This window comes from Podarcis melisellensis, assembly GCF_964234715.1.
Source record: "Podarcis melisellensis genome assembly, chromosome: 7".
NCBI lineage: Eukaryota > Metazoa > Chordata > Lepidosauria > Squamata > Lacertidae > Podarcis > Podarcis melisellensis.
In genome coordinates, this window is record NC_138539.1 from 1,448,100 (window position 1) to 1,471,035 (window position 22,936).

Consider the following 22,936-nt stretch of genomic DNA (forward strand, 5'->3'; position numbering starts at 1 on the left):
AGACTGGAGCAAATATACGAACTATTTGAAAAGCAATTGTAATGAACAGATCACGCTAGTAGGACTACAAGAAGTTCTGTAAGGAGGACTATTTGAAATCTTGCAAGAAAGACTATGAGGAGAATTATTAGTTAATGATAATTAAGAGTAATAGAGAATTAAGAAATGCAGAATAAGTGATAAAGAATGGAAAATCATCAGAGGCGTTGACGGAAGTCTAAAATAGTGTACTGTATAAGATAAGAAGTTATGTTATATGATTGTTGGAAATGATATTAAAAATATTAATGAAAATGTATACAGTATTTAAAAAAAGGAGAAGAAAAGGCTCAGGATTAAACCCTACGCAGATCTGGACTCCCTAAGGCAGTTGGATGGTATGTATTGGATGGTGTATATTGGATGGTATGTATGTATTGCTTTGCATTCCTTCGGACCCCCTCAGTGCGGCTGAGAGGGGGGCCTTGTCAGCTGGGCAGCCCAGGACCTCCAGACCCCCTGCCCAGTTTGCGCCCCACGGAGGTCACTTTGGTGCTGCTAACACAGCACAAATGACGAGTTACTGGTTTCTGCAGTCACAGCAGGCGCTGTGATTCTCCATTGGTTTATCATCATCATTATCATCATTCATCAATCTTTATTACAGTCCAGAGACCCAACAAATTGTTACAAAGCAATGCACAATTCAGACAGCCTACTTCCAGGTTAAACAAGCATTTTGTTCAGACTTAAAGATAGGGATCGTTGGTTCTTGCAACCACCAATAAAAACTTCGCCACTGCTAATGTTCTAGTGTTTGTCCGGTCTTCCAATAGGAACCTGACATAGTGAGCCTCTGATTTTCCCGGGAAAGGTTGTTGTTGTTGTTGTTGTTGTTATCCGTGTCTTCAGCAAAAGGGCACTCCCAGTCCAGGAGAGGGCACATTTTTCTACCCTCCCAGGATCATGTGCAGGTCACAAGCAGGAGGGAAGGAAGACAGGCGGGGACACAGAGGGAGGGCTTGAAGGAGAAAATGTCCTTTGGGGTGGCTCAGATATCAGCAGCTGGTCAAGACATTCCTGCTGTACTGCAGGAGCCTCTTTCTAGGCTTGCAAGGGGGGGTTGCAGAGAGAAAAGGGGCAGCTCTTCCCCTCCCTCAGGATTTCTGCTGCTTGTCAAGCCAAGGCCTGTGTGCAGGGATCATTCAAATGCTTTAGTTGTGAAATAAAAAAATTAAGGTATATATATATATATAATGTTCATAAATGTACCAACCAAGCACGTACATAGATATGTGGACCACATGTCTGGAGCATCACAGGAAAACTGCCCTGAAACCATTTTGACTCCCTAACTGACCAAGTGTTTTCTCTGCAAGGAGGGAGGGGGTCAGGGAACCTTCCCATTGTCTCAGGAATTGGGAAATCACCATCTCAAAGGAATGGCCAGACTACCAAGAAAGGCAATCAGATAAGGCATTATCAGATAACCTGGCAGACAGGAAAAACAACAACATTCATTTGTTCGTAGGTTCCCTATTGGTAGGAGAAAATAACAGAGGCAACCAGAGAATATTGAGAAGAAAAGCAGATAGTAAGCCTGATCTTTATTGATCTGTTGCAACAGGGTGCTCCCCTCACACGCAGGAAAGGAGGAGGAACCAAGGGGTGTCCACCCTTATATAGACATTTTGAATTCCCTGCCCTGGAGCTCCAGACCACCCCTCCATACATCATACATACATCACAGACAGGGTGTAACCTAAGACCACCCCCCGGATACATCATACCTACATCACAGAAAAGACGGTCTACAGCAGAAATCTGAGTACGTTGTTGTTTATCTCGTCTGACAGGTTATCTGTCAATGCTCACTTGATTGGATACCCTGGGGAGCCTGGCCAGTCTTTGGAAATGATAAATACTTAGTTCCTGAGCCAGGTCACAGGCTCACACGCTATTCATCTCTTAAGACAGGATTTGTGAAGGAAAAGACAATGGGGTGGCTTTTCCATTTTCCTTTGAACTTGCAGAGAAAACATTTGGTCAGGTTGGGAATCAAAAATGGTTTCAGGTCGGTCTTCCTGTACGTGCTTGGTTGGTACATTTATGAACATTTATTATATATCTAAGACTTTAAAATTCTTATCACAAGACAAACCACTATTTTGCTGCTTCCCTTCCTTCCTAGATCCCGGATGTTCAGCTACTGATTGATTGATTGTGTGACTGCAGCACATTGTTTACTGCTTTCATTTTATGGATCAGTGGTCTTGTTAGATAGTAAAATTCATGTGAAATTGCTGTTTTAGGGGTTGTTTTTAAAAGTCTGGAACGGATTAATCCATTTTGCATTACTTTCTATGGGAAAATGTGCCTTGGTTTTGGAATGCTTTGGTTTTGGAATGGACTTTTGGAACGGACTAAGTTTGAGAACCAAGGTGCGGCTGTAATTGCAAGAGGTGCCAAATAGTTGGATCCAGTGGAGAGCAATGGGGGATTGGTGGTGTAAGGGGGATCCCAGCTCTGGGACCTCTTCCAGGGCAGAAGTGTGGACGTCATTTACCAGAAAGGCCAGGGGAGCTGGCAGGCCTTCGCCTTGCTCTGCCCTCGCAGTTCAAACGGCCACATGTCTCCACAAGGTTGTTTGCCTTTCTAATCCCAAGCTAAAGGTTGCATTGCAGCAGACCAGAGACTCTTTGTTTCTTCCTCAAAGCTCTGTGTGTTTTCCAGGAAAAGCTACGCAATGGAAAGTCAGAGTTCAACGAAGTTGTGTGTGTATGAAAATTATTGGATCAGCACAGATGCCTGCATTTTGGGTGGGCTTTCCTTGCACCACAGATCTGGGGGGCTGTCGTGATGTCGTGCAAGGGGCTAAGCGCCAGTTTAGATGGCAGTTTAGCTCAGTCCTGCGCCTGGATGGCCGTGGAGAAAGGCAGCAGTTGCTCGGCTTAGTTTCTCTCCTGCACCAATCTCTCCGAAAGGAGTTCAGAGTGGAAGGCTGGACGCACCAGACTGCAGGAAAACAAAGCCCAGGGGCAGCCGCAGACCTTTGACTCTGGGCAAACCTGCTTGGTCCGGCCAAATAATCATGAGAATTGCTGCGCTGGTTCCTGCTTGACCTGCCTGCTGGACAAGGGGTCGGGCGGACGAGGTTGCCACATCTCGGCCACGTGGTCAGCAGGGTCATGCAGCGGGGAGAGACCTTGCAGGCTGAACCAGCAGCTGGGCTTCCAAGATGAACCCATGGGAACCAGCTCCTTCTGGTCGGCTGGAGGTTCACCACTGATGCGGCAGAGGGCAGGGGTGTGTGTGTGTGTGTGTGTGTGTGTGTGTGTGTTGATCTTGGGTCTGGGGATCTCTGGATGCCAGCTCCTGAGAGTTGCAGGTGGCCAGATCACGTCCAGCTTGCAGGACTGGCCTGATCTGGCCCAATGGTTGCCATTGGTTTGAGTTGAATTAATTTTATAATGAATGATTTTAGAGTGTTGTGTTGTGTTGTGTTGTACTGTTGTACTGTTTTATTGTTGTTAGCCGCCCTGAGCCCGGCTTTGGCTGGGGTGAGCGGGATATAAATAAAAATTGTTGTTGTTGTTGTTGTCTAGCAGCCTGGTCTTCTGTTTCATAGAGTTGTAGTGCTGGAAGGGATTCCTAGAGTCATCTAGTGCAACCCCCCAACTCAATATTCTTAACGTGGATTAAAAAGAAACTCACTTCAGTAAGCTTGCATTAAAAGGGTGAGACTGTTGTAAACAAACATCTGCGCTTGTTCCCCTATGGGGTTTCCAAGAGCCCATATAGAGTTTGTACGAACAAACTTAGTTGGTCTCTAAGGTGCTACTGGACAATTTTTTTATTATTATTTATATTTTGACTTAGTAATGTTTCCAAGTCTGCTGTAAGGTCAGCTGGTCTTCTTACGCCCATTTTGCAGTGAGGCTGAAACGGTCAGAGGAAAAACAACGCTGTCCAGGGTTGTAAAGACTGCAAAGAGAATAATTGGGTGCACTCTTCCCACCTTGGATCAAATCTATGCTTCCAGAAAGGTGGAAAACTGCAGAGATAGTGCAGGATAGTGCTCACCCTGGAAATGATCTCTTTCAGCTTCTGCCTTCTGGAAGAAGGTCCAGGGTTATAAAGACTAGGACTAGCCACCTAAGAAACAGTTTTTATCCAAATGTGATTTTGGTTTTAAACACAGTGTAAGGCAGTCTCTTAGGGGCGCAGGTGGCGCTGTGAGTTAAACCACAGAGCCTAGGGCTTGCCAATCCGAAGGTCGGCAGTTCGAATCCCTGCGACGGGGTGAGCTCCTGTTGCTTGATCCCTGCTCCTGCCAACCTAGCAGATCAAAAGGACGTCAAAGTGCAAGTAGATAAATAGATACCGCTCCGGTGGGAAGATAAACGGCGTTTCCGTGCGCTGCTCTGGTTCGCCAGAAGTGGCTTAGTCATGCTGGCCACGTGACCCGGAAGCTGTACGCAGGCTCCCTCGACCAATAAAGCGAGATGAGTGCCGCAACCCCAGAGTCGGTCACGACTGGACCTAATGGTCAGGGGGTCCCTTTACCTTTACCTAAGGTAGTCGTGCTCTGTCCATGGGGTCACGCAGAGTCGGACACGACTAAATGACTAAACAACAAGAAGAAGGTAGTCTCTATGGGAGTATATTGTATTTAATTATGGGGGATCAGAGTTTTTAGGGGGTTAACCAGGCTGGGATAGCAGGCTTGTTGGTTTTTGAATGTCTGATGTAGATTTTTTTCAGTTTTGTTGTTCTGCATGGGACATTAATAAAGATTATTGTATCATAAAGGTTTGCCATGTGCTACTCCATGAATTCAAAAACCCACCCAAGAGCCGGAAGGCACCTTGAAAATCAGCCCTTTGCTCGGCTCAGGATCAACAATGCAACTCGATCAGGACGGCTCCGGCTCACAGCTGAGCTTCAAACCAGGGACCTGCCACTCACAGCTCATATGCTCCGCCGTCACACTGCAGGAGCTCAAGCGGCTGAATTTCCAGGCCATCTCCTCCGAGGAAGCACGCCACGGCCGCCTCTCGATGTCCGTGTGCTTCCAAAGGAACAAACTGTGCAGGTCAAAAGCTCCTCGCTTGGCACAGGCTGGGCGCTGCTGCCGCCGGCGGGCACCGAACAGGCTGCATGGCACCTATCAAGCTGGCGATGACGCCCTGTCTTTTGACGGAGGCCCACCTGCTCTGCTGGCAAGCCCAGAGCTCCGAGCACCTCCCACAGCCATCCCTCAGCACCCAAAGCAGCTGGGAAGCTTCTCCTCTGACAATTGTCACCTCTTTGCTCTGCGCATGGAAGTCACGAATCCAGACCCCACAGGGCCTCCTCCCTCACTGAAGGGTCTCCGGTTCCTCAAGACACTGTTGGCATCCACCAGCTGGGGGACGTGGGCTGTGAAGGTCGGGGAAGAGATGGGGAAGGAGGGAGCAGAAGGAAAGGATGCCGGATCTGGCCAGAGGCCCATTGAGTCCTGCATCCTGCTTTCCCAGTGGCCAACCAGGTGCTCTCCAGGGATCCAGACAGGGGATCCTTCTCAGCTGAGGATCAATCCTGGGACCTTCTGCGTGCAAGAGAAGTGTTTTACAAAGCCCTGCAAAAGGAGGTGGTGTTGTGGGCTTCACGCCCCCACCACGCACGCGGCAGCTGGCACTAATTCCACCCTCCCGCCCTATAAGGTTTTCGTTCCTTAACCTCGCTATGGACCTTGGTTGGTCGCCATTGAGGGGCCTGGTAGGAATTTTTCCACTTGGCAAATTGGCATCGGCCATTTGGTTTTTCGCCTACCTTGTAGCAAATTGTCACAACTTTCTTGGTATTGGCGGATAGGCATTGTTCTGTAGTTGGAAGAGGGGAGGAAGCGCCCTCACCTGCCCCACATATTGAAGGGTAGTCCGATAAAGGATTCCAGGGGGCATGGCCGTGGCCGAAGCCTGGGGAGGTGAGGGCCTAAGGCACGCCCCCTAGCGGTGACCCCGGGGGGGGGGGAGTTCCTAGTTGATGTGCATCAGCAGGACTCCCCCTACCGGTGGTTAACCCTTCCCAGTCTTCAAGTGGACGGGCTGAAGTCGGATATAGTCAGTTAGGACCAATGCCTAAGCCAATACCGCTCATCACCTGTAACCAGTAAAGCTGTGGCCTTACAGTGGTGCCTCACAAGACGAAATTAATTCGTTCCGCAAGTCTTTTCGTCTTGCGAGTTTTTCGTCTTGCGAAGCACGGTTTCCCATAGGAATGCATTGAAAATCAATCAATGCGTTCCTATGGAAACCGCCTTCAGACCAGGTCCGGGGACAGTCTGTCCCCCGACCTCTTCTGAAGGCCGGCGGGGGGCAAAAGTCTTTGCTCCCCCCCGCCTGCCTTCACGGGACAGCGGAGACTTCTCCGCTGTCCCGGGGGCTTTTAAAATGCTGGGGGACGGCAGTGAAGGTTTCGCTGCGGAGAAGTCTCAGCTGTCCCGGGAAGGCAGGCGGGGGGGAGCAAAGACTTTCGCCCCCCGCCGGCCTTCAGAAGAGGTCCAGGACCTCTTCTGAAGGCCGGTGGTGGGCGAAAGTCTTTGCTCCCCCCCCCGCCTGCCTTCAAAAGCCGTCGGGATAGCGGAGAAACACGCTGCACTTCTCCGCTATCCCGGGAAGGCAGGCGGAGGGGAGCAAAGACTTTTGCCCCCCGCCGGCCTTCAGAAGAGATCCAGGACCTCTTCTGAAGGCCGGCGGTGGGCGAAAGTCTTTGCTCCCGACGGCCAGCATTTTAAAAGCGGTCCGGGATAGCGGGAAAGCGCAGCGCAATTCCCTGCTATCCCGGACCGCTTTTAAAATGCTGGCGGTGGGGACCAAAGCCTTTCGGCCCCCGCCGGCCTTCCTGGACCTCTTCTGAAGGCCGGAGGGGGGGCGAAAGGATTGCTCCCCACCGCCAGCATTTAAAAGAGGTCCCTGGAGATTTCCCTATGGGCGTTCTTCTTGCGAAGCAAGCCCATAGGGAAATTCGTCTTGCGGAACAACTCAAAAACGAAAAACTCTTTCATCTTGCGAGTTTTTCGTTTTGCGAGGCGTTCGTCTTGCGGGGCACCACTGTATTTAGCCCATTAACCTTAATAATTGTGTCATGTGTCTTTATTTCCACTGGGGGGGAGGGAACTCGCCACGCAACTATGCTGTGCCCCTTCCCTAGCTCCTGCGTGGACAGACTGCAAAAGCTTCTGGTGACTATAGCAATAGCTGCCCATTCCTTGATGCCGGGCTGGGGTGCCAGGTTAGAGGTTGGCCTACTGCGGACCACTAAAAGGAGAGAAAAAGAGCTGGCAGGAAGGAAGCAGACTCATCCCTCGCTTTTTGGCCGCCCCCTGCAAGAAAGCAAAAGGGACCCCCTCCCATTTCCCATGGTCCGTTCTCTGCTAGAACCTACAAGCAGAAGGTACCAGGTTCAATTTCTGACATCTCCAGGAAGGGCTGGGAGAGACCCCAAGCCTGAAACCCTGGAGTGCTGCTGCCAGCCAGTGCAGACAACACTGGTCTGACTCTGGATAAGGAGACTTCCTAGATTCCAGATGAGTGACAGCTGCACGCACACACACACACACACACACACACCCTTGAGCACCTATTTCCCCTCCCCAACTCCCCTTGCACCGTACTAGTGGGAGAAACATTCACAGCAGGGTTCAGCTTACATTGGTGCAAAGCCCCCCCACAGCTTTGTCGAGCCTTAACCCCGTTGGCCCCCTCACAAGCTGTGCAGAGGGGAGCAGGAGTGAAGGCAGGGGGCCGTCACTCAGTACAGAGACCCACACAAACACAACCAGACGTCTGTTGGGGTTGTTTACCAGAAACACTTTTAATGGTAGAAAAGGGTTGATCCAAAAGCTCCCCAAGCCCTCACTCCCTCCCCCAGAGAGCAACCCGGAAAAGTGAGAGCCTCACTTTGGGGGCCCAAGGTACACTGCTGAGGGGCAGCCTCTGAAGGGATGCTCTGCGGTGCAAGCTCTGCAGAAACAAGGAGTTTGTGCGCAAAAGCGGAACCGCCGAGGGTCCAAACTCCTGCTAAGCCACGTCAGACGTCTTCTTGGAGCCCCAGCGACGAAGCTAGGCTGCCTCAGCATCCCTGACGCACCTCTGGCCAGGAGAAGAGGAAGGAAAGAGGAGAGACAACGCTGTTTTCTACTGGAAGGCACGGTCCCCCTGTGACCTCTGGGTTCCTGAGTGCTGCTGAACAAAGTTCTCTGCCCCCAGGGGAGCCCAGGGCTTGGGAACAAACCGCTTGCACGGAAACGCGGCTCTGGAAGGGACCATTTGCTGGGTTTAGAATCACAGAACTGTACAGTCGGGGTGGCACTTTCTCCATGGTGAAACCGCTGGTGGTTCGGAAGGGTTGAAGGCCGAACCCTTTCAGCTCACAGCTCCTGCCTCGCTTCCCGGCTGCGGCACCCCAAAGCAAACTCCCTGGTGTGAGAATCAGGTTCAAGCCTTAGGATGGAACTCCTATTTGGAGACTTCCCTGGCTTTTTCTGGTCCACGTAGGACCAGTCTGGATAGTTGGCCTTGGTGAAGATTTGACATTTTCACCCCCAAAACGTTTCGGATTTGAGTTTCTATTGAAATGAGGCTGCATTTTAACGTTGTGTTTTAATCTTGTTTTTAAGTTGCATCTTAAATCGATTGTTTTATATCTGTTGTCAGCCTCCCTGAGCCCAGTGTTGGCTGGGGAGGGCGGGGTATAAATAAAAATTATTATTATTAGGATGCCAGCAAAAGGGGCAGGGAAAGAGATCTTGGGCTCCTCTCGGCCACACAGGGCACCAGAGGCCTCTTTCTGCTGCAAGAGAGACCTCGTTTGGGCCGACGAACTGGAGGCGCAACTCCTGGGTGGGAAAGCACAACGGCAGCAACGCAGAACGCCCAGCCTACACTGCAGGGCTGGACAGGAGTCAGAGGGAGAATTCCTCCTCCTCCAGAGGAATGAGAAGCTCATCAGCCCCACCTGCTGGCCTCCAGGGGGCTGAGGAAGCAGGATTCCCCACATGACAGGTCGCAGAATTGCAAAGTTGAAAGGGACGCCCCCCCCCCCCCGGGTTATCTAGTCCAACTTTTCATACCAAGTGGGTTGCTAAAGTGCTTTGACACGTAACCTGTGGGCTGCACACTGCCCTGCCGCGTGGGGACAGGGAGCAGGGCTTAAATTTGATGCCCCCCACCCAGCCCTCTTGCTGCCTTCTCAGAGTCAATGACGTTCGGTGCCAGGCTTTGGCAAGGAGGCACAAGGCTCTGGCAAGGGTTTTGGAGCCCTGCCACCCACTTCCGAAGGCATGGAAGGGCCAGGCAGAGGGCCTTCTCTGTGGTGGCGCCCGCCCTGTGGAACGCCCTCCCTTCAGATGTGAAGGAAATAAGCAGCTATCTTATCTTTTAGAAGACATCTGAAGGCAGCCCTGTTTACGGAAGTTTTTAATATTTAAGGCTGTACAGTGGTACCTTGGGTTAAGTACTTACCGGTAATTCGTTCCAGAGGTCTGTTCTTAACCTGAAACCGTTCTTAACCTGAAGCACCACTTTAGCTAATGGCGCCTCCTGCTGCTGCCGCGCCACCGGAGCACGATTTCTGTTCTCAACCTGAAGCAAAGTTCTTAACCTGAGGTACTATTTCTGGGTTAGCGAAGTCTGTAACCGGAAGTGTATGTAATCCGAGGTACCACAGTATTGTTTTTAACACTTGACTGGGAGCTGCCCAGAGTGGCTGGGGTAACCCAGCCAGATGGGCAGGGTATAAATAATAATTTTTTTTATTAGTAGTAGTAGTACAGTGGTGCCCCTCAAGACGAATGCCTCGCAAGACGGAAAACCCGCTAGACGAAAGGGTTTTCCATTTTGGAGGTGCTTCGCAAAACGAATTTCCTATGGGCTTGCTTCGCAAGACGAAAATGTCTTGCGAGTTCCTGCGGGGTTTTTTTCCTCCCCCCCCCCTTTTTCCCAAGCCGCTAAGTCGCTTAACAGCTGATCCGCTAAGCCGCTTATCAGCTGATGCGCTAAGCCGCTTATCAGCTGATGCGCTAAGCCGCTAATCAGCTGATCCGCTAAGCCGCTTATCAGCTGATCCGCTAAGCCCGCTAAGCTGCTAATAGCGCTAATCCGCTAATGGGCTTGCTTCGCAAGACGAAAAAACCGCAAGACGAAGAGACTCGCAGAACAGATTCTTTTCGTCTTGCGAGGCACCACTGTAGTATTATGGAAAGCGCAGCTAGGCTTTGGGAAGTAGGAAGGAGGACTCTGGGACCTTGTCAGAGCCCTGGCACCTTGCTTACCTGGCTTTGGGAAGGCAACACGAAGGCTGAAGGTGGGCATCAAACGTTGCTGAGTTCCCCCAAAAGGCCCGAGGGCCGCATGGGCAGCCCTAACCTGGTGCAACTCCCTGCAATGCAGGAATTGCAACTGAAGCATCTCTGCAGGATCCCCAGGAGGAAGGAAGGCCCAAAGGAGCTCTCCACTTCCTTTAGGAGGAACTTGAAAAAAGGGGGACGGTGGGGAGGAAAATCTCCTCTCCCTCTTTCTTTTTCTCGGAATACTTTTTTTCCCTTCGGGGTGGGGGAAGGGAGATGCAACGCAGCCAAGCTCCTGGCAGGAATTCAGCTGTCTCCTGGGCATGTGCAGAGGGGAAGGAAGCCAGAAAACACCCAAGTTGGTCCTTGGTAGAGGGGCAGATTCCCAGCACCCGCCCCATCTTGTGGCCAGCCCTGGGTGGGTTGGCGAGGATGCTCAGAGAGAGAGAGAGAAAGAGAGAGAGGTCACTGAATTTATTGCTTTATCAAAGGCAGGAGGGGGAACACCAGGGTGAAAAATATAAACAAGTCATTAGAAGAAGAAGAAAAACACCGTCATTTTTTTAAGACAAAAGAGGATACAAAAGGTGATAGAAAAATCCATGAGGAGCAGCCTTTGCCAGCTGGTTGCCCCCTGGATCTCAGCCCGGCTGGGGGCTGATGGGGGCTGGAGTGCAAAGGCTGGCGAAGGCCACACGGTAAAGACAGACAGAAACATCCTCGAGACACAAGGCTTGCGGCTGCCTCTTGAAGGCAGCCAGGCATGATCAAAACAGGAGCGCTTTGCCCAAGAGGCGGCCACCCCCCCTCCGAAGAGGCAGGCCTGTCCGCTTGCCACAGCAGCAGAAGGCCAGGGCTGCGTCTAAGGCGGCAGGAAATTAGCGGCTGCTTTCCCCGTCACTCATGTCGGAAGCAGCCGGGGACGCTTTGCGGTCCCCGTTGTCGGGGCTTTGAGGGGCAGTGAGAGGCCAGAGGGACCAGGACGCACACGGACACCCGCTCTGCCAGGCCTGGACTCGAACGAAGGGCGATGGGGAGATGCCCCTTCCCTTCCTCGCATCTGCCAAGGCACGGGTGCCCCCTCAACTGCCCCAGTCTCAGAAACGGCCCCACTCTCCAGCAGCTGAGGGCCGCTTTGCCCAAGGAGAAACCCATTTCCCCGACTGGCGCTTCCCAGCACGCACTTCTTCTCTGCAACGCATCGGCTCCGGGGAAGAGGGGAAGGGCACGGTGGGGGGGGGCCTGACGGAGCAGGAAAGGGGCGCCCCACACACAGCCTTTTGGGGGAGGGTTGGTGTGCCTCCACCCTCCTGCCCCCCTTCCCGCTGGGATGGCAAGTGGTGCAGTACAATCCCCAGCTCCCTTGTAACACCCAACCCACCCGCTTCAGCTCATTTCAGAGACACAGAAAACTCCGCAGAGAACATTCAGCATGATTTCGGGCAAACCGGATCGTGCAGAGGCACTCAGGTCCCCTCACTCCATGTGTCCCCTTTTCCCAGGAAACCTGGCCTCCTCCAGGCGATTCCGGAGCAGCCACAACCTGCCGCCACTTCCCTGTGCAAGGGCAGAGCAGCCCACTGGAACAGAACCGGGACGTGGGCGTTGGCCTCCACTTGCGCCCTGGGCACCAGCGCAATGGACGCAGCAGAATCTCCTTGTTCGTCGTCCCCAAGACCTGCCAGGACAGCAGCGCAGGGACTCTCCCTTCAGAACTGGCAAGAGCACTCAGGGCTGCCCGATAGCTGACTCCTTCCAACACAGAGAACTGTAGTTTGGCGGGTGATATTTCTGCACCGGCAACTGTAGGGAGCTGGGGTTTTCCGTCGGGCTAGGGTGCTGCCTCTCCCGCAGACAAGCCCTTGGGGAGCAGCTGGCTTAGGCTGCTGCATCCAAGCTCCAGAGGCGCCGGGCACCCACCAGGCGCAGCCAGGAGGGGTGCAAGGCCTGGGTCAAAGGGTGCCGAGGAGGAGGAAGAGGAGAGCCTCCCTCCGAGCTCACATCAGCCGACAGCAGCGCTTCTTCTCCACCGGAGTCTCTTCCGCCGGGGCGGTCAGCTTGAGGAGCGGGGGGTCCCCGCTGGCCGCTGTGAAATACACAGAGTTGTGCTCCGAGTCCGGGATGGGGGCCTCGCCGGCGCCCATGGAAAGGTCCTCCGCGTGGGGCCTCTGCAGCTTGGCGGCCGCCCGCTGGCGCTTCAGGTCGGCCAGGGTGTGGCGTGCCTTCTCCTTGCTGAGCCCGGCCGCCGGCTCATCCTGCGTGGCCATCTGGTAGGAGGTGCTGCGGTCCAGGCGCTTGGAGTAGAGGTGCTTGGGGTGGGCCGAGCCGTTGCTCTCGGACAACTGCTCCCCCGGCTCCTGGACAACGGCTGGCTCAGTGTCCTGCCAGGACAGAGGAGGGAGGAAGGATGAAGCCATGGCACCTTCTTCCCACCACCACCGCAGGGCGAAGGACAGACTCCGAGAACAGACAAGGGGAAAATGTTAAGTGACTTTTCCCAAGAGACCGGAATCCTTCTTGCTGGGGAAGCTAGACTAAGGTTTCCAGATTTTTTTTTTCAATGAATCCGGGGACACATTAATTAATTAATTAATTACTACACGTTCGGGACATTGATTCTGCAGCAATGGCGGTGGCAGAGGGGCGGCCACTGCCTTGACCCCAACCGCCTGCATTCGCTCCATAAGACGCACACACATTTCCCCTTACATTTTAGGAGGGGGGAGTGCGTCTTATAGAGCGAAAAATACGGTGATTAAAAAATAAGCCCTCCAATTAAACTGAAACTCAAGCTGGAGCCGATTCGAAGACAGAGCTGCTTCATTTTTGAGGCTGATTTGATTGTGGGGGGAGACAAAGAAATGGGGTGTGTTATTACAAGGGGTCCCAGCAGAGCGGCCTGGCTGTTGAGAGCAAACACGGACGGCTAGCTGAAAGGGCAGGGGCTAAGCTCCCCGCGCCCCCCCCGGTCAGGATCAGGCCCCCCCTCACCAAGACGTGTGGCTGGAGCTCGGCGTCCGTCTGCCTGTCCTCGTCCTCCCCCTCGCTCTCCCGCTGCTCGGCCTGCTGCTGCCAGACGATGGCCTCCTTCTCGTGCTCCTTGCGGTAGAGGTTGCTGCGCTCGGTCACACTCACCCGCCTCACCACTTTCCTGGAGTGGGGGGAGAAAGAGGGGCAGGGAGGGGGTGAGAACTGCTTCTGCACAAGTCTCTCAAAGCAAAGAGAGCCTCCAGAAGAATGGCAGGTGAAGACGTGGGACTTTTTGGAGCTGGCCGACCTGACTGGGAGAATCCATGATCAAAAAGAAGACTGGAAGAAATTTAAAGATTACAGTGGTACCTCTGGTTAAGAACTTAATTCGTTCTGGAGGTCCGTTCTTAACCTGAAACTGTTCTTAACCTGAAGCACCACTTTAAGCTAATGGGGCCTCCTGCTGCTGCCGTGCCGCCGGAGCACAATTTCTGTTCTCATCCTGAAGCAAAGCTCTTAACCCGAGGTAATATTTCTGGGTTAGCGGAGTCTGTAACCTGAAGCGTATGTAACCTGAAGTGTATGTAACCCGAGGTACCACTGTATTTAGCTAAATACTGTAATATAAGATAATTACATTGGGACACAGGTGGCACTGTGGTCTAAACCACAGAGCCTAGGGCTTGCCGATCAGAAGGTCGGCAGTTCGAATCCCTGCGACGGGGTGAGCTCCCGTTGCTCGGTCCCTGCTCCTGCCAACCTAGCAGTTTAAAAGCACGTCAAAGTGCAAGTAGATAAATAGGTACCACTCCGGCAGGAAGGTAAATGGCATTTCCATGCACTGCTCTGGTTCGCCAGAAGTGGCTTAGTCATGCTGGCAACATGACCCGGAAGCTGTACACCGGCTCCCTCGGCCAATAAAGCAAGATGAGCCCGCAACCCCAGAGTCGGTCACGACTGGACCTAACAGTCAGGGGTCCCTTTACCTAAGATAATTAGAAGTCACTTGAAAGTATCAAATAGGCTTAGGATTAGAATAAGAATGAGTTGTAAAGCATTATGGATTTAGACTATTAAGAAAAGAGAAGATGATAGTAAACTGAAGGAGTTAATTTTACTAGAAAGATGGTTTTGGAGAACTGTTACAAGGTGATGCAGTGAAATTCAGTTGGGGGGATTTGAGGAAGTCAGATAACAATGAAAGTTAGATTGGGTTTTAGAAGTAATAAGAGTCCATATTTTTGTTTTATTTTTTGTTTTTTCAGTATTGTAATGTGTTTTCTTTTGTGTGTTTCTTTTGTTATAAATGTGGAAAATCAATAAAAAGAATTGGGGGGGGAGAGAGCCTCCAGGGAGGTTTTGCTCCACCTCCCCACTCATAAATTCATAGAAGAGACCCTGAGGGTCTGGTCCACCCCCTGCAAAGCAGGAATCACAGCTGGAGAACCCCTGGCCAATGGCCCTCCAACCTCCCAGGAAAAAAATCCCACACCTTCCACTGTCAAACAGCTCTCACAGCCAGAAAGTTCCTCCTAAACTCAGAATCTCCTTTCTTCTCATTTGAGCCTGCTCCATCTTCAGCTGCCTGAAGACGGTTACTCTATCGCTCCTCTTCCACCTGCCCTTCCCTTCTGGGCTTGGCAGGCTACTCTGGCCCCACACATTGAACCCATGCCGCATGCCGTACCCTCGGCTTCCGGCGCTGGAGGTGCGTCGCTGCAGCAGGGACTTGTGCTTCTCGTGGGACTTCATGATGGCGTCGTGCTTGTGTTTCAGCTCCATGAGTTTGGCCCGCACTTCTTCGTCGGCACACACGTCTGGCAGGAAGGGGAAAGACGAGAGTCAGGAACCAGGGGCAGAGGGGGGGCATTCTGGACCAGACCCTTCTTCCCTCCATCACCTTTGCCGAACCTGGAGCCTCCGCCCAGCAGCAAGGACACGGCACAGCAAGCCCAGTTCAGCGGCGCCCTCCCTTCCGAGATCTAGACAGAAACTGTCAGATTTTCCTCTAGTCAGAAGGACTAGAGACTTTTAAAAAAAATAAATAGAGCAGAGACCTTAAGTGCCAAATTCTGCTTATGTGCACGGTTTAAGAGGGACTGGTTGAAATCGTACAAGTTAAATCCAAGCAAGGGAGAGAGCCTGAAAGCTCTTTCTCTGCTGGGTTTCCGCTTGGGGTACGGAAAGAGCTTTAGCTCTGCTTGGGGTGGAAGGAGCAAGGCCTACTCAGGGCACCAATTCCAGGGTGCTCTTGCGAGATCTCGCAGGGCCGCCCAAGTTCCCGCAATATCTTGTGCGACCATTCCTGGCCATTGCCCTGAGTGGGCCTTGCCCAGGGAGAGAGGCAGACAGCTCTTTTTGCAGCTGCGGAACCCAAGTGGACCCACTTGGTGGATCCACCCCCATCATTCTGCCCAGACACTGAGATCCAGCGCCGAGGACCTTCTGGCAGTTCCCTCCCTGTGAGAAGTGAGGTTACAGGGAACCAGGCAGAGGGCCTTCTCGGTGGTGGCGCCTTCCCAGTGGAACAACCTCCCACCAGATGTCAAAGAGATAAACAACTACCTGACATTTAGAAGACATCTGAAGGGAGCCCTGTTTAGGGAAGCTTTTAATGTTTGATGCATTACTGTATTTTAATATTTTGTTAGCCCAGAGTGACTATGGAAACCCAGCCAGATGGGCTGGGTACAACTAATAAATTACTATTACTATTACTATTACACAAAGGAGCTTGCTCTCTCCCTCTCGCTCTCTCTCGCTCACTGCCTCATCCAGTTGCTGCAAGGCAGTTCAGGGATTTAGGCATGCCCAATATTTGAGTACTGTATACACAGAATTCTTGGAATGATGTGATTAGAAAACTGCCTTGCCCTGAATCAGACCATGGGTCCACCTAGCTCAATATTGCCTACACGGACTGGCAGCAGCTGCTCCAGGGATTCAGACAGGAGTCTCTTTGAGCCCTACTTGGAGATGCCCTTTTGGACTGAACATGGCACCTCCTGCATGCAGACACCCAAGGCAGAGGCTCGGCCGCTGAGCTACAGCCCTGCCCCCAAATTGCACACTGGCAGAAGGCATAAGATGCGATGAGATTCTGCCCGCTGAGGTTTGCGCTAAGGATTTGCCAGAGTGCAACCACCACTGCCCAGCCCCAAGGGAGCAGGAGAAGACTGTGCCCTGGGAAGAGGCAGAGTAGCAAAAAAGAAGCAAGGTCCTTGTTCTCTCGGCCTTGAAAGCTATTCGCCATTTGCACCACAGCCGTGAGCGTCAACAGAAATAAAATGGGCCTGGACCCAGGAAGCCAAAGCAGCTGCCCCAGTTCTGATGCACATACACACTCCCCAACCTACTCACCAAGCGGGGTCTCATCCAACACCGACTTGCCGTTGAGATCTGCTCCGTGAGCCACCAACAGCTCCACCAGGTGAATCTGCCAGCAGGAGAGAAGAGGTTTTAGCAAAGGGAGGAGGCCGTGACAGGGTGAGACAGTTGCCAGGCTGCTGTGAACAGCTCTAATAATAATAATAATAATAATAATAATAATGGTAATAACAACAACAACAACAATTTATTTGTACCCCGCCCGTCTGCCTGGGTTTCTCCAGCCACTCTGGGCAGCTTCCAACAAAGATTAAAAATACATTGAAATGTCACACATTAAAAACTTCCCTCAACAGGGCTGCCTTCAGATGTCTGATAGTTGTTTATCGCTTTGACATCTGATGGGAGGGCATTCCACAGGGCAGGCGCCACCACCGAGAAGGCCCTCTGCCTGGGAACCAGGCAGAGGGCCTTCTCGGTAGTGGTGCCCGCCCTGTGGAACGTCCTCCCATCAGATGTCAAGGAAATTAACAACTATCCAACTTTTAGAAGACATCTGAAGGCAGCCCTGTTTAGGGAAGCTTTTAATATCTGATGAATTATTGTATTTTAATGTTTTGTTGGAAGCCGCCCAGAGTGGCTGGGGAAACCCAACCAGATGGGTGGGCTATAAATATTTATTATTATTATTATTATTATTATTATTATTATTATTATTATTATTATTGGAATAACTTTTCCTGTGGTCTGTTCAGCTCTGCCCATCCTCTCTCTGCAGAGTGCTGGCTTTGCAGACCCTGAACCTGCCCACGGCTTCCCCAGGGTTGGGGTTGCTCTAGCAACCAGTGCCAGAACCCTCCTGCAGAGCTCCCGTACCCACGGCGGCCTCTGCCAATGCCCGGAACGGCTGGCTAATTGCTTGCATTACCGCCAGCTGCCTTAGGAAATCCCTGGCTTATCGAACTGAGCAGGGGATCACCAGGGCCATCTGGTCTCTAGACGGACTCAGATTAATGGGATTACGATGGTCAACGATCTGCCAGGAAAAGGCTGCAGAGAGCGGCCTGGGCCACTGGGGGGCAGCACCTTGCCCTGGAGGAGCGTCTCTCAGCGTCCGCTGCTCCCCATGCCAAGGCTGCTTCTGCAAGGCCCCCGGCCCCCCATTTCCTCCTTCCGGAGGCCTCTGGCACTCACCTGGCCCCAGCAAGCGGCCGCGTGGAGGGGCTGCCAGCCGTCGTCGTCCTTGGCGCTCATGCTGGCTTTGTGCTCCAGCAGCAGCTCGGCTGCCTCCAGGTAGCCGTTGGCAGAGGCGATGTGCAGCTGCGGGGCAAAGAGGGCAGTGAGGAAAGGGCAGAAGCTTCAGGTGAGGAAGACCTGGGTGGGATCGCCTGTCCGCTGCCTTAAACCCACGGAGATGCTCAAACCCATTTCACGGCGGATTTGCAGGCGCCACATAACAGCTGGTAAGAACTCGATTTTTTTACACTTTGGAACTCCCTGCCTATTGACACCAGACAGGGGCCTTTGCTATTCCCTTTCCGGCACCTGCTAAAACATTCTTCTTCATACAAGTCTACTCAGATGTTCAGAAAGCCGGTGCGAGTGTTAATCTGCTCTTTGGTCTACTGCTGTTTTTAATTTTTGAAAGTTTTATAGTACAGTGGTACCTCGGGTTAAGAACTTAATTCGTTCTGGAGGTCCTTCTTAACCTGAAACTGTTCTTAACCTGAAGCACCACTTTAGCTAATGGGGCCTCCTGCTGCCGCCGCATGATTTCTGTTCTCATCCTGAAGCAAAGTTCTTAACCCGAGGTACTATTTCTGGGTTAGCAGAGTCTGTAACCTGAAGTGTCTGTAACCCGAGATACCATTGCATTGTTGTTGATTTGTTGATTTTTCTTATTGGTAATTTTATTGTTTTATCTTTTTCACAAACTGCTTTGAGGTGTTTTGGTTTTTTTTAACCAATCAAGTGGTGTATAAATTTTAGGAAATAAGCAATTAAGTGAAAAGCTTTCCTGGCTTGGAGCTCAACACCACCTGAGCCGTTTCCCTCTTCTTTGAAACAGCAGGTGCAGAGTCAACACCGAGGCAGAGAATAGATCAGGCAGACTCACTGGACTGCATTTTGTGGGCTGGGACGGTGCCCTTCAGGTGCCCTTAAATCTTACATATTCTGCCACCCTTCCCTTCAAAGAAAGATCCTGGGCCTGGCAACTTCTCTGGGCTTTGTAGGGGGAAAGGAGATGCCAGCACTTGGAGCAAGAGGGGGGGAGACATCCCCGCTCCCACCGCCCGCCTCAAAGCCAGGCCCTGCGCACCCATCTCACCAGGGTGGCGCTGTGGTCCAGCGGCGTATTCAGGTCCACCCCTTCCTTCACCAGCCGGCGGATGTCGTCCACCATGGCACGCTCCACAGCGGAACGGGCCTCCTCAATGGTGTCCTGAGTGATACCTGAGGATGGAGAGGAGGAGGATGAATGGAAAGCAGCCCACGGGGGGCTGGAAAGGGGACGCAGCTGCGCTGGGAGGAGGAGAAGGGCAGCTCCTCTCCGGCAGGGGCACCAAGGACCTGCCCAGAGACACGTCCTCCACCAGGGCTCCGGCTGCTCCTTAAGAACACCGGAAGAGCCTGTGGGATCAGGCCCAGGGCCCATGTTCTTGCAGGAACCCTGCGAGCAGAACCTGAGCACAAGAGCACTTTCTCCCCTACTGCAAGGCAGGAATAATAATAATAATAATAATAATAATAATAATAATAATAATAATAATAATTTGTACCCAGCCCATCTGGCTGGGTTTCCCCAGGCACTCTGGGCAGCTTCCAACAAAGATTAAAAATACATTAAAATGCCACACATTAAAAACTTCCCTGAACAGGAAGAGGCAGCTGTCCCATGCAAAGATCGAACCTGCAACCTAGGCACTGTCAGCACCATGCATCCTGGCTAGTGGGCACCGACAGCCCCCTCTGTGCCACCTGTGGCCCTCCAGATGCCGTTGCACTACGACAGCAGCCCTGGTAAAACACTCCTGTGCTTAAGAGTTGCAAGGGACCCCAAGGGCCATCTAGACCAACCCCCTGCATTGCAGGAACTGCGGCATCCATGACAGATGCCCCCCATTCAACCTCTGCTGAGAAACCTCCAAGGAAGGAGAGACCACCCCCTTCCGAGGGAGTCCGCTGAACGGCTCTTGAAAGTCAGAAAGTCTGCTGCTTAGGAACAGCCCGAGAGGAGAGGACCCACCTTGGTCGGCCATGGCTGTTTCCAGGTAGTCCAACGTGGCATCGTCCTCGCAGAGGTCGTACGGCATGTTCCCATCCGAGTTGACGGCCAGCAGGTTGGCGCCTCTGGAGGAGGAGAGGAAGAAGGGGTGGAGAAGCGGTTGGCAGGCAGGCAGGCAAGCAAGCGTCCCTCTGGCATGCCCAGGGCCACTGCCGATGGCACGGTCCAACTCTTGGTTGTGTAACAGATACAAGGAGTTATTTCCGTTCTGGAGCAGCAGCACTAGGAAAACATGCTTTGTGGGTCCTCTTCAGAGAGCGCTGCAGATTGAGTTTCCTCCTCGCCCTCGGCTGGGGAGAGCGGCTGAAACGGGATCCTGCTCCCCCACAGCACCCCGCCTCTCCCTCCTGCAAGGACCCTGCAGCCTCAAGGAGCCCCCGCAAGGCCACCCTGGAGTCAGAAGGGAGCAGGGGAGAAGAGGGGAGATGCTGGAACCGGGGGGGGGGGGGGGCAAGGCCAGCTGCAGACAGCAGTGTCACAATGCAAAACAAGATAACGTGCTAACTTGTTTTACATTCTTGACACCACCAAAATTAATTCATTACCTACTTTTTCTGCCACTACCACCCCCCCCCCGCTCCAAAAGCTGAAAGTGACCTGTGCTTTTCAGTGCTAGAAATTCGCCAGGGGTGTTTTGCGACTGGCTCAGGTCCAATTGAGACCACGTGGAGATATCTGGATGCCAGGCTGGCGACTGGGGAAAGCAAAAAGCCACTCAGAGTAGGATCTGGAAATATTTTCCTTGAAGCTTGAATGTCTTTTATTCTCTATTGTTTTATTTGATGCTTTAATGTGTTGTAAACCGCTCTGAGATTGGTTCTTTAAAATATAAAGCAGCAACACTCGGCCAGGGGCCAAAGCGCCCCGGGGTGCAGATTTCACCTCCTTCCCAGCATTTGCACCCCCTTTCACCCAAACACCCCTCAAACCTAGGTCCTCACGGAAGAAACTGACCCAAAGGAATTGCCTTGCTGGGTGGGGCCAATGATCCTCAGAGCTTCACATCCTGTCTCTAGGGAGTGGCAAGCCAAACAGGCCAGGGGCGGTCTGGAGGGGGTCACAGGGGGGCAATCTCTCCCCCACCCCCACACTTTCTGGCACTCAAGGGCTGAACATGCCCCCAGAACAGAGGTTGCACTTTGGCATATCAGGGGGCGTTGACTTAGGTGCTGCCTTGAGTTCCCCTGTCTGCATCTTCCTTTCTTAGGTTGGTAGCCATCACAGCATTCTGCAGCCAAGAGTTCCATAGGTTCATTGCATAATGTGCAAACGGGAGCTTCTTTTGATGTGCCGTAAACCTGCGCATCAATTCCAGCAAAAGTTCCAAGCTGCTGTTTTTGAGGAAGCAAGGCCATTTCTACCTATCCCCCATTCGCAATCTGTGACGGTTTCCTTCATGCTCCCTCCTGTTTAAGCCTCTCTTCATCGCAGCAGCGAGGGCTGAAGCACGCCTATGTGAGGCAAAGGATACAGGGACCCTCACCAGGCAGGGAGACCCGCAACTCAAGGCACAGCAGCTGGGGAACTCTCTGCCACAAGGAGAAAGGGACTGCTACAGATTTCTGCAGAAAGCTCTCTCATTGGCGGGCGGACGTTTTGCTCACAGGAGATCCCCTGCAGGCAGCCAACTACGCCAGTGACACAGTTGCTCTGCCAACAATGCAAGCCTGTTAAATATTTACAGCCCTACAAGTGAGATCCAAAACAATTGCAGCGCAGCCCAAGAACGTGACCTCAATTCCAGGTGAGGTGAGGAGCCTGGTAATGATGCCATGGGGAGGAGGGGCAGGATGCCTCCCACAACGAGCGCAGTGGGTCGCAAGGATGCCCGGATCCTGTTAACAGCTTAGAGATGGGAGGCATCCCAGGGGAGAAAGAAGAGAAAGAGACCCCTGCAACTCCCCAGTTGTATGCAATTGCACACACGTGGAGGCCAGGAACCCGGAGGTGGTGGGTGACTTGCAAGGAGACCCTCCCCAGAGCCCAAAGATGCTATGGGGTCTCCTCATGATCCAGAGGCGCAGTGGGACCGTGTGGAGGCTGCTCAGTTGAGGCTAAAGCGGCAGCTGCTGCGCTGCCCCATGTGTCAATTGTTAGGCGGGGAAGCTGAGCAGCCTCAACTAAGCCCCACTGCGCCTCTGGCTCACGAGAAGACCCTCCCCTACACCAGGCAGGTCCTACGCTGGACTAGCGCAAGGGCCTCCCCACTCAGGTTTCAAAGTGTGGCCCCTTGTCAGGGGCCCTGCACAGATGCCCATGCGGGTGTTAGTTTCTATTTGTGCCACTGTGCAGTGCTCTTGGAGTCACAGGACTCTGTTTACATTCCTGGGATTCCAGACTGTTGGAAGTCTCACAGAAGACAGGAGACGGGTGTGATGTTACTAGTTTCCTGTTCCTTTGTTGTTCAGTTGCTCTCTGTCTTTCACAGAGAGGATGATTTCTTTTCAGTCTGCGTAGCTTAGTAATAAGCTCGTACCTACGGGACCACCTCTCCTGGTATGCCCCACGGAGGACCTTAAGGTCCCTAAATAGCAACATCCTAGAGGTCCTGGACCCTAAGGAAATTAGATTAGCCTCAACCAGAGTCAGGGCCTTCTCAACACTGGCTCCGGCCTGTTGGAACGCTCTGTCTCATGAGACCAGGGCCCTGCGGGATCTGATTTCTTTCCACAGGGCCTGGAAGACAGAGTTGTTCCGCCTGGCCTTTGGCTTGGAATCCGTTTGATTCCCTCCCCCCCCCCTTTCTTTTTCCTTTCTCCTCCTGTGAGGAGGCTACATCCTAATGTTTGAATGTTGTATTTTAATCTTTTTAAAAATTGTATTTTAATCAACTTGTTTTTATTATGATTGTTAGCCGCCCTGAGCCCGGTCTTGGAGGGGGGGCATAAATAAAAATTTATTATTATTATTATTAATATTAAAACTCCTTGCAATGTAGCTCATAAATCTCGTCACTTCTGCTGCTGGATACTCTGTGCAATGGGAACGCGCTTGGAGGCTCAGGTCGTTAATCACGTCAGAGGCGATTCCGAAGGGCTCGACCG

General features: G+C 52.4%; 1 protein-coding gene and 1 long non-coding RNA gene across 3 annotated transcripts in view; one reads left to right on the plus strand and one right to left on the minus strand.

The window, feature by feature from the left end:
• LOC309374245 overlaps window positions 1-22,936 on the plus strand; it is a 235,934-nt gene that overhangs the window by 7,263 nt on the left and 205,735 nt on the right. The gene's annotated exons all lie outside the window — the stretch shown is intronic.
• Window positions 12,074-22,936, minus strand: part of PPP1R16A (protein phosphatase 1 regulatory subunit 16A) — a 47,679-nt gene continuing 36,816 nt past the window's right edge. For both annotated transcript variants that reach the window (XM_081918860.1, XM_081918861.1), the window contains exons 5-11: window positions 19,854-19,957; window positions 18,936-19,060; window positions 17,801-17,926; window positions 16,640-16,715; window positions 14,967-15,096; window positions 13,301-13,460; window positions 12,074-12,690 (exon numbers count right to left, since the gene is read on the minus strand). In XM_081918860.1, the coding sequence (XP_081774986.1) occupies window positions 12,307-12,690; window positions 13,301-13,460; window positions 14,967-15,096; window positions 16,640-16,715; window positions 17,801-17,926; window positions 18,936-19,060; window positions 19,854-19,957 (1,105 nt within the window). In that variant the 3' untranslated portion in view covers window positions 12,074-12,306. The remainder of the gene's footprint in view (window positions 12,691-13,300; window positions 13,461-14,966; window positions 15,097-16,639; window positions 16,716-17,800; window positions 17,927-18,935; window positions 19,061-19,853; window positions 19,958-22,936) is intronic.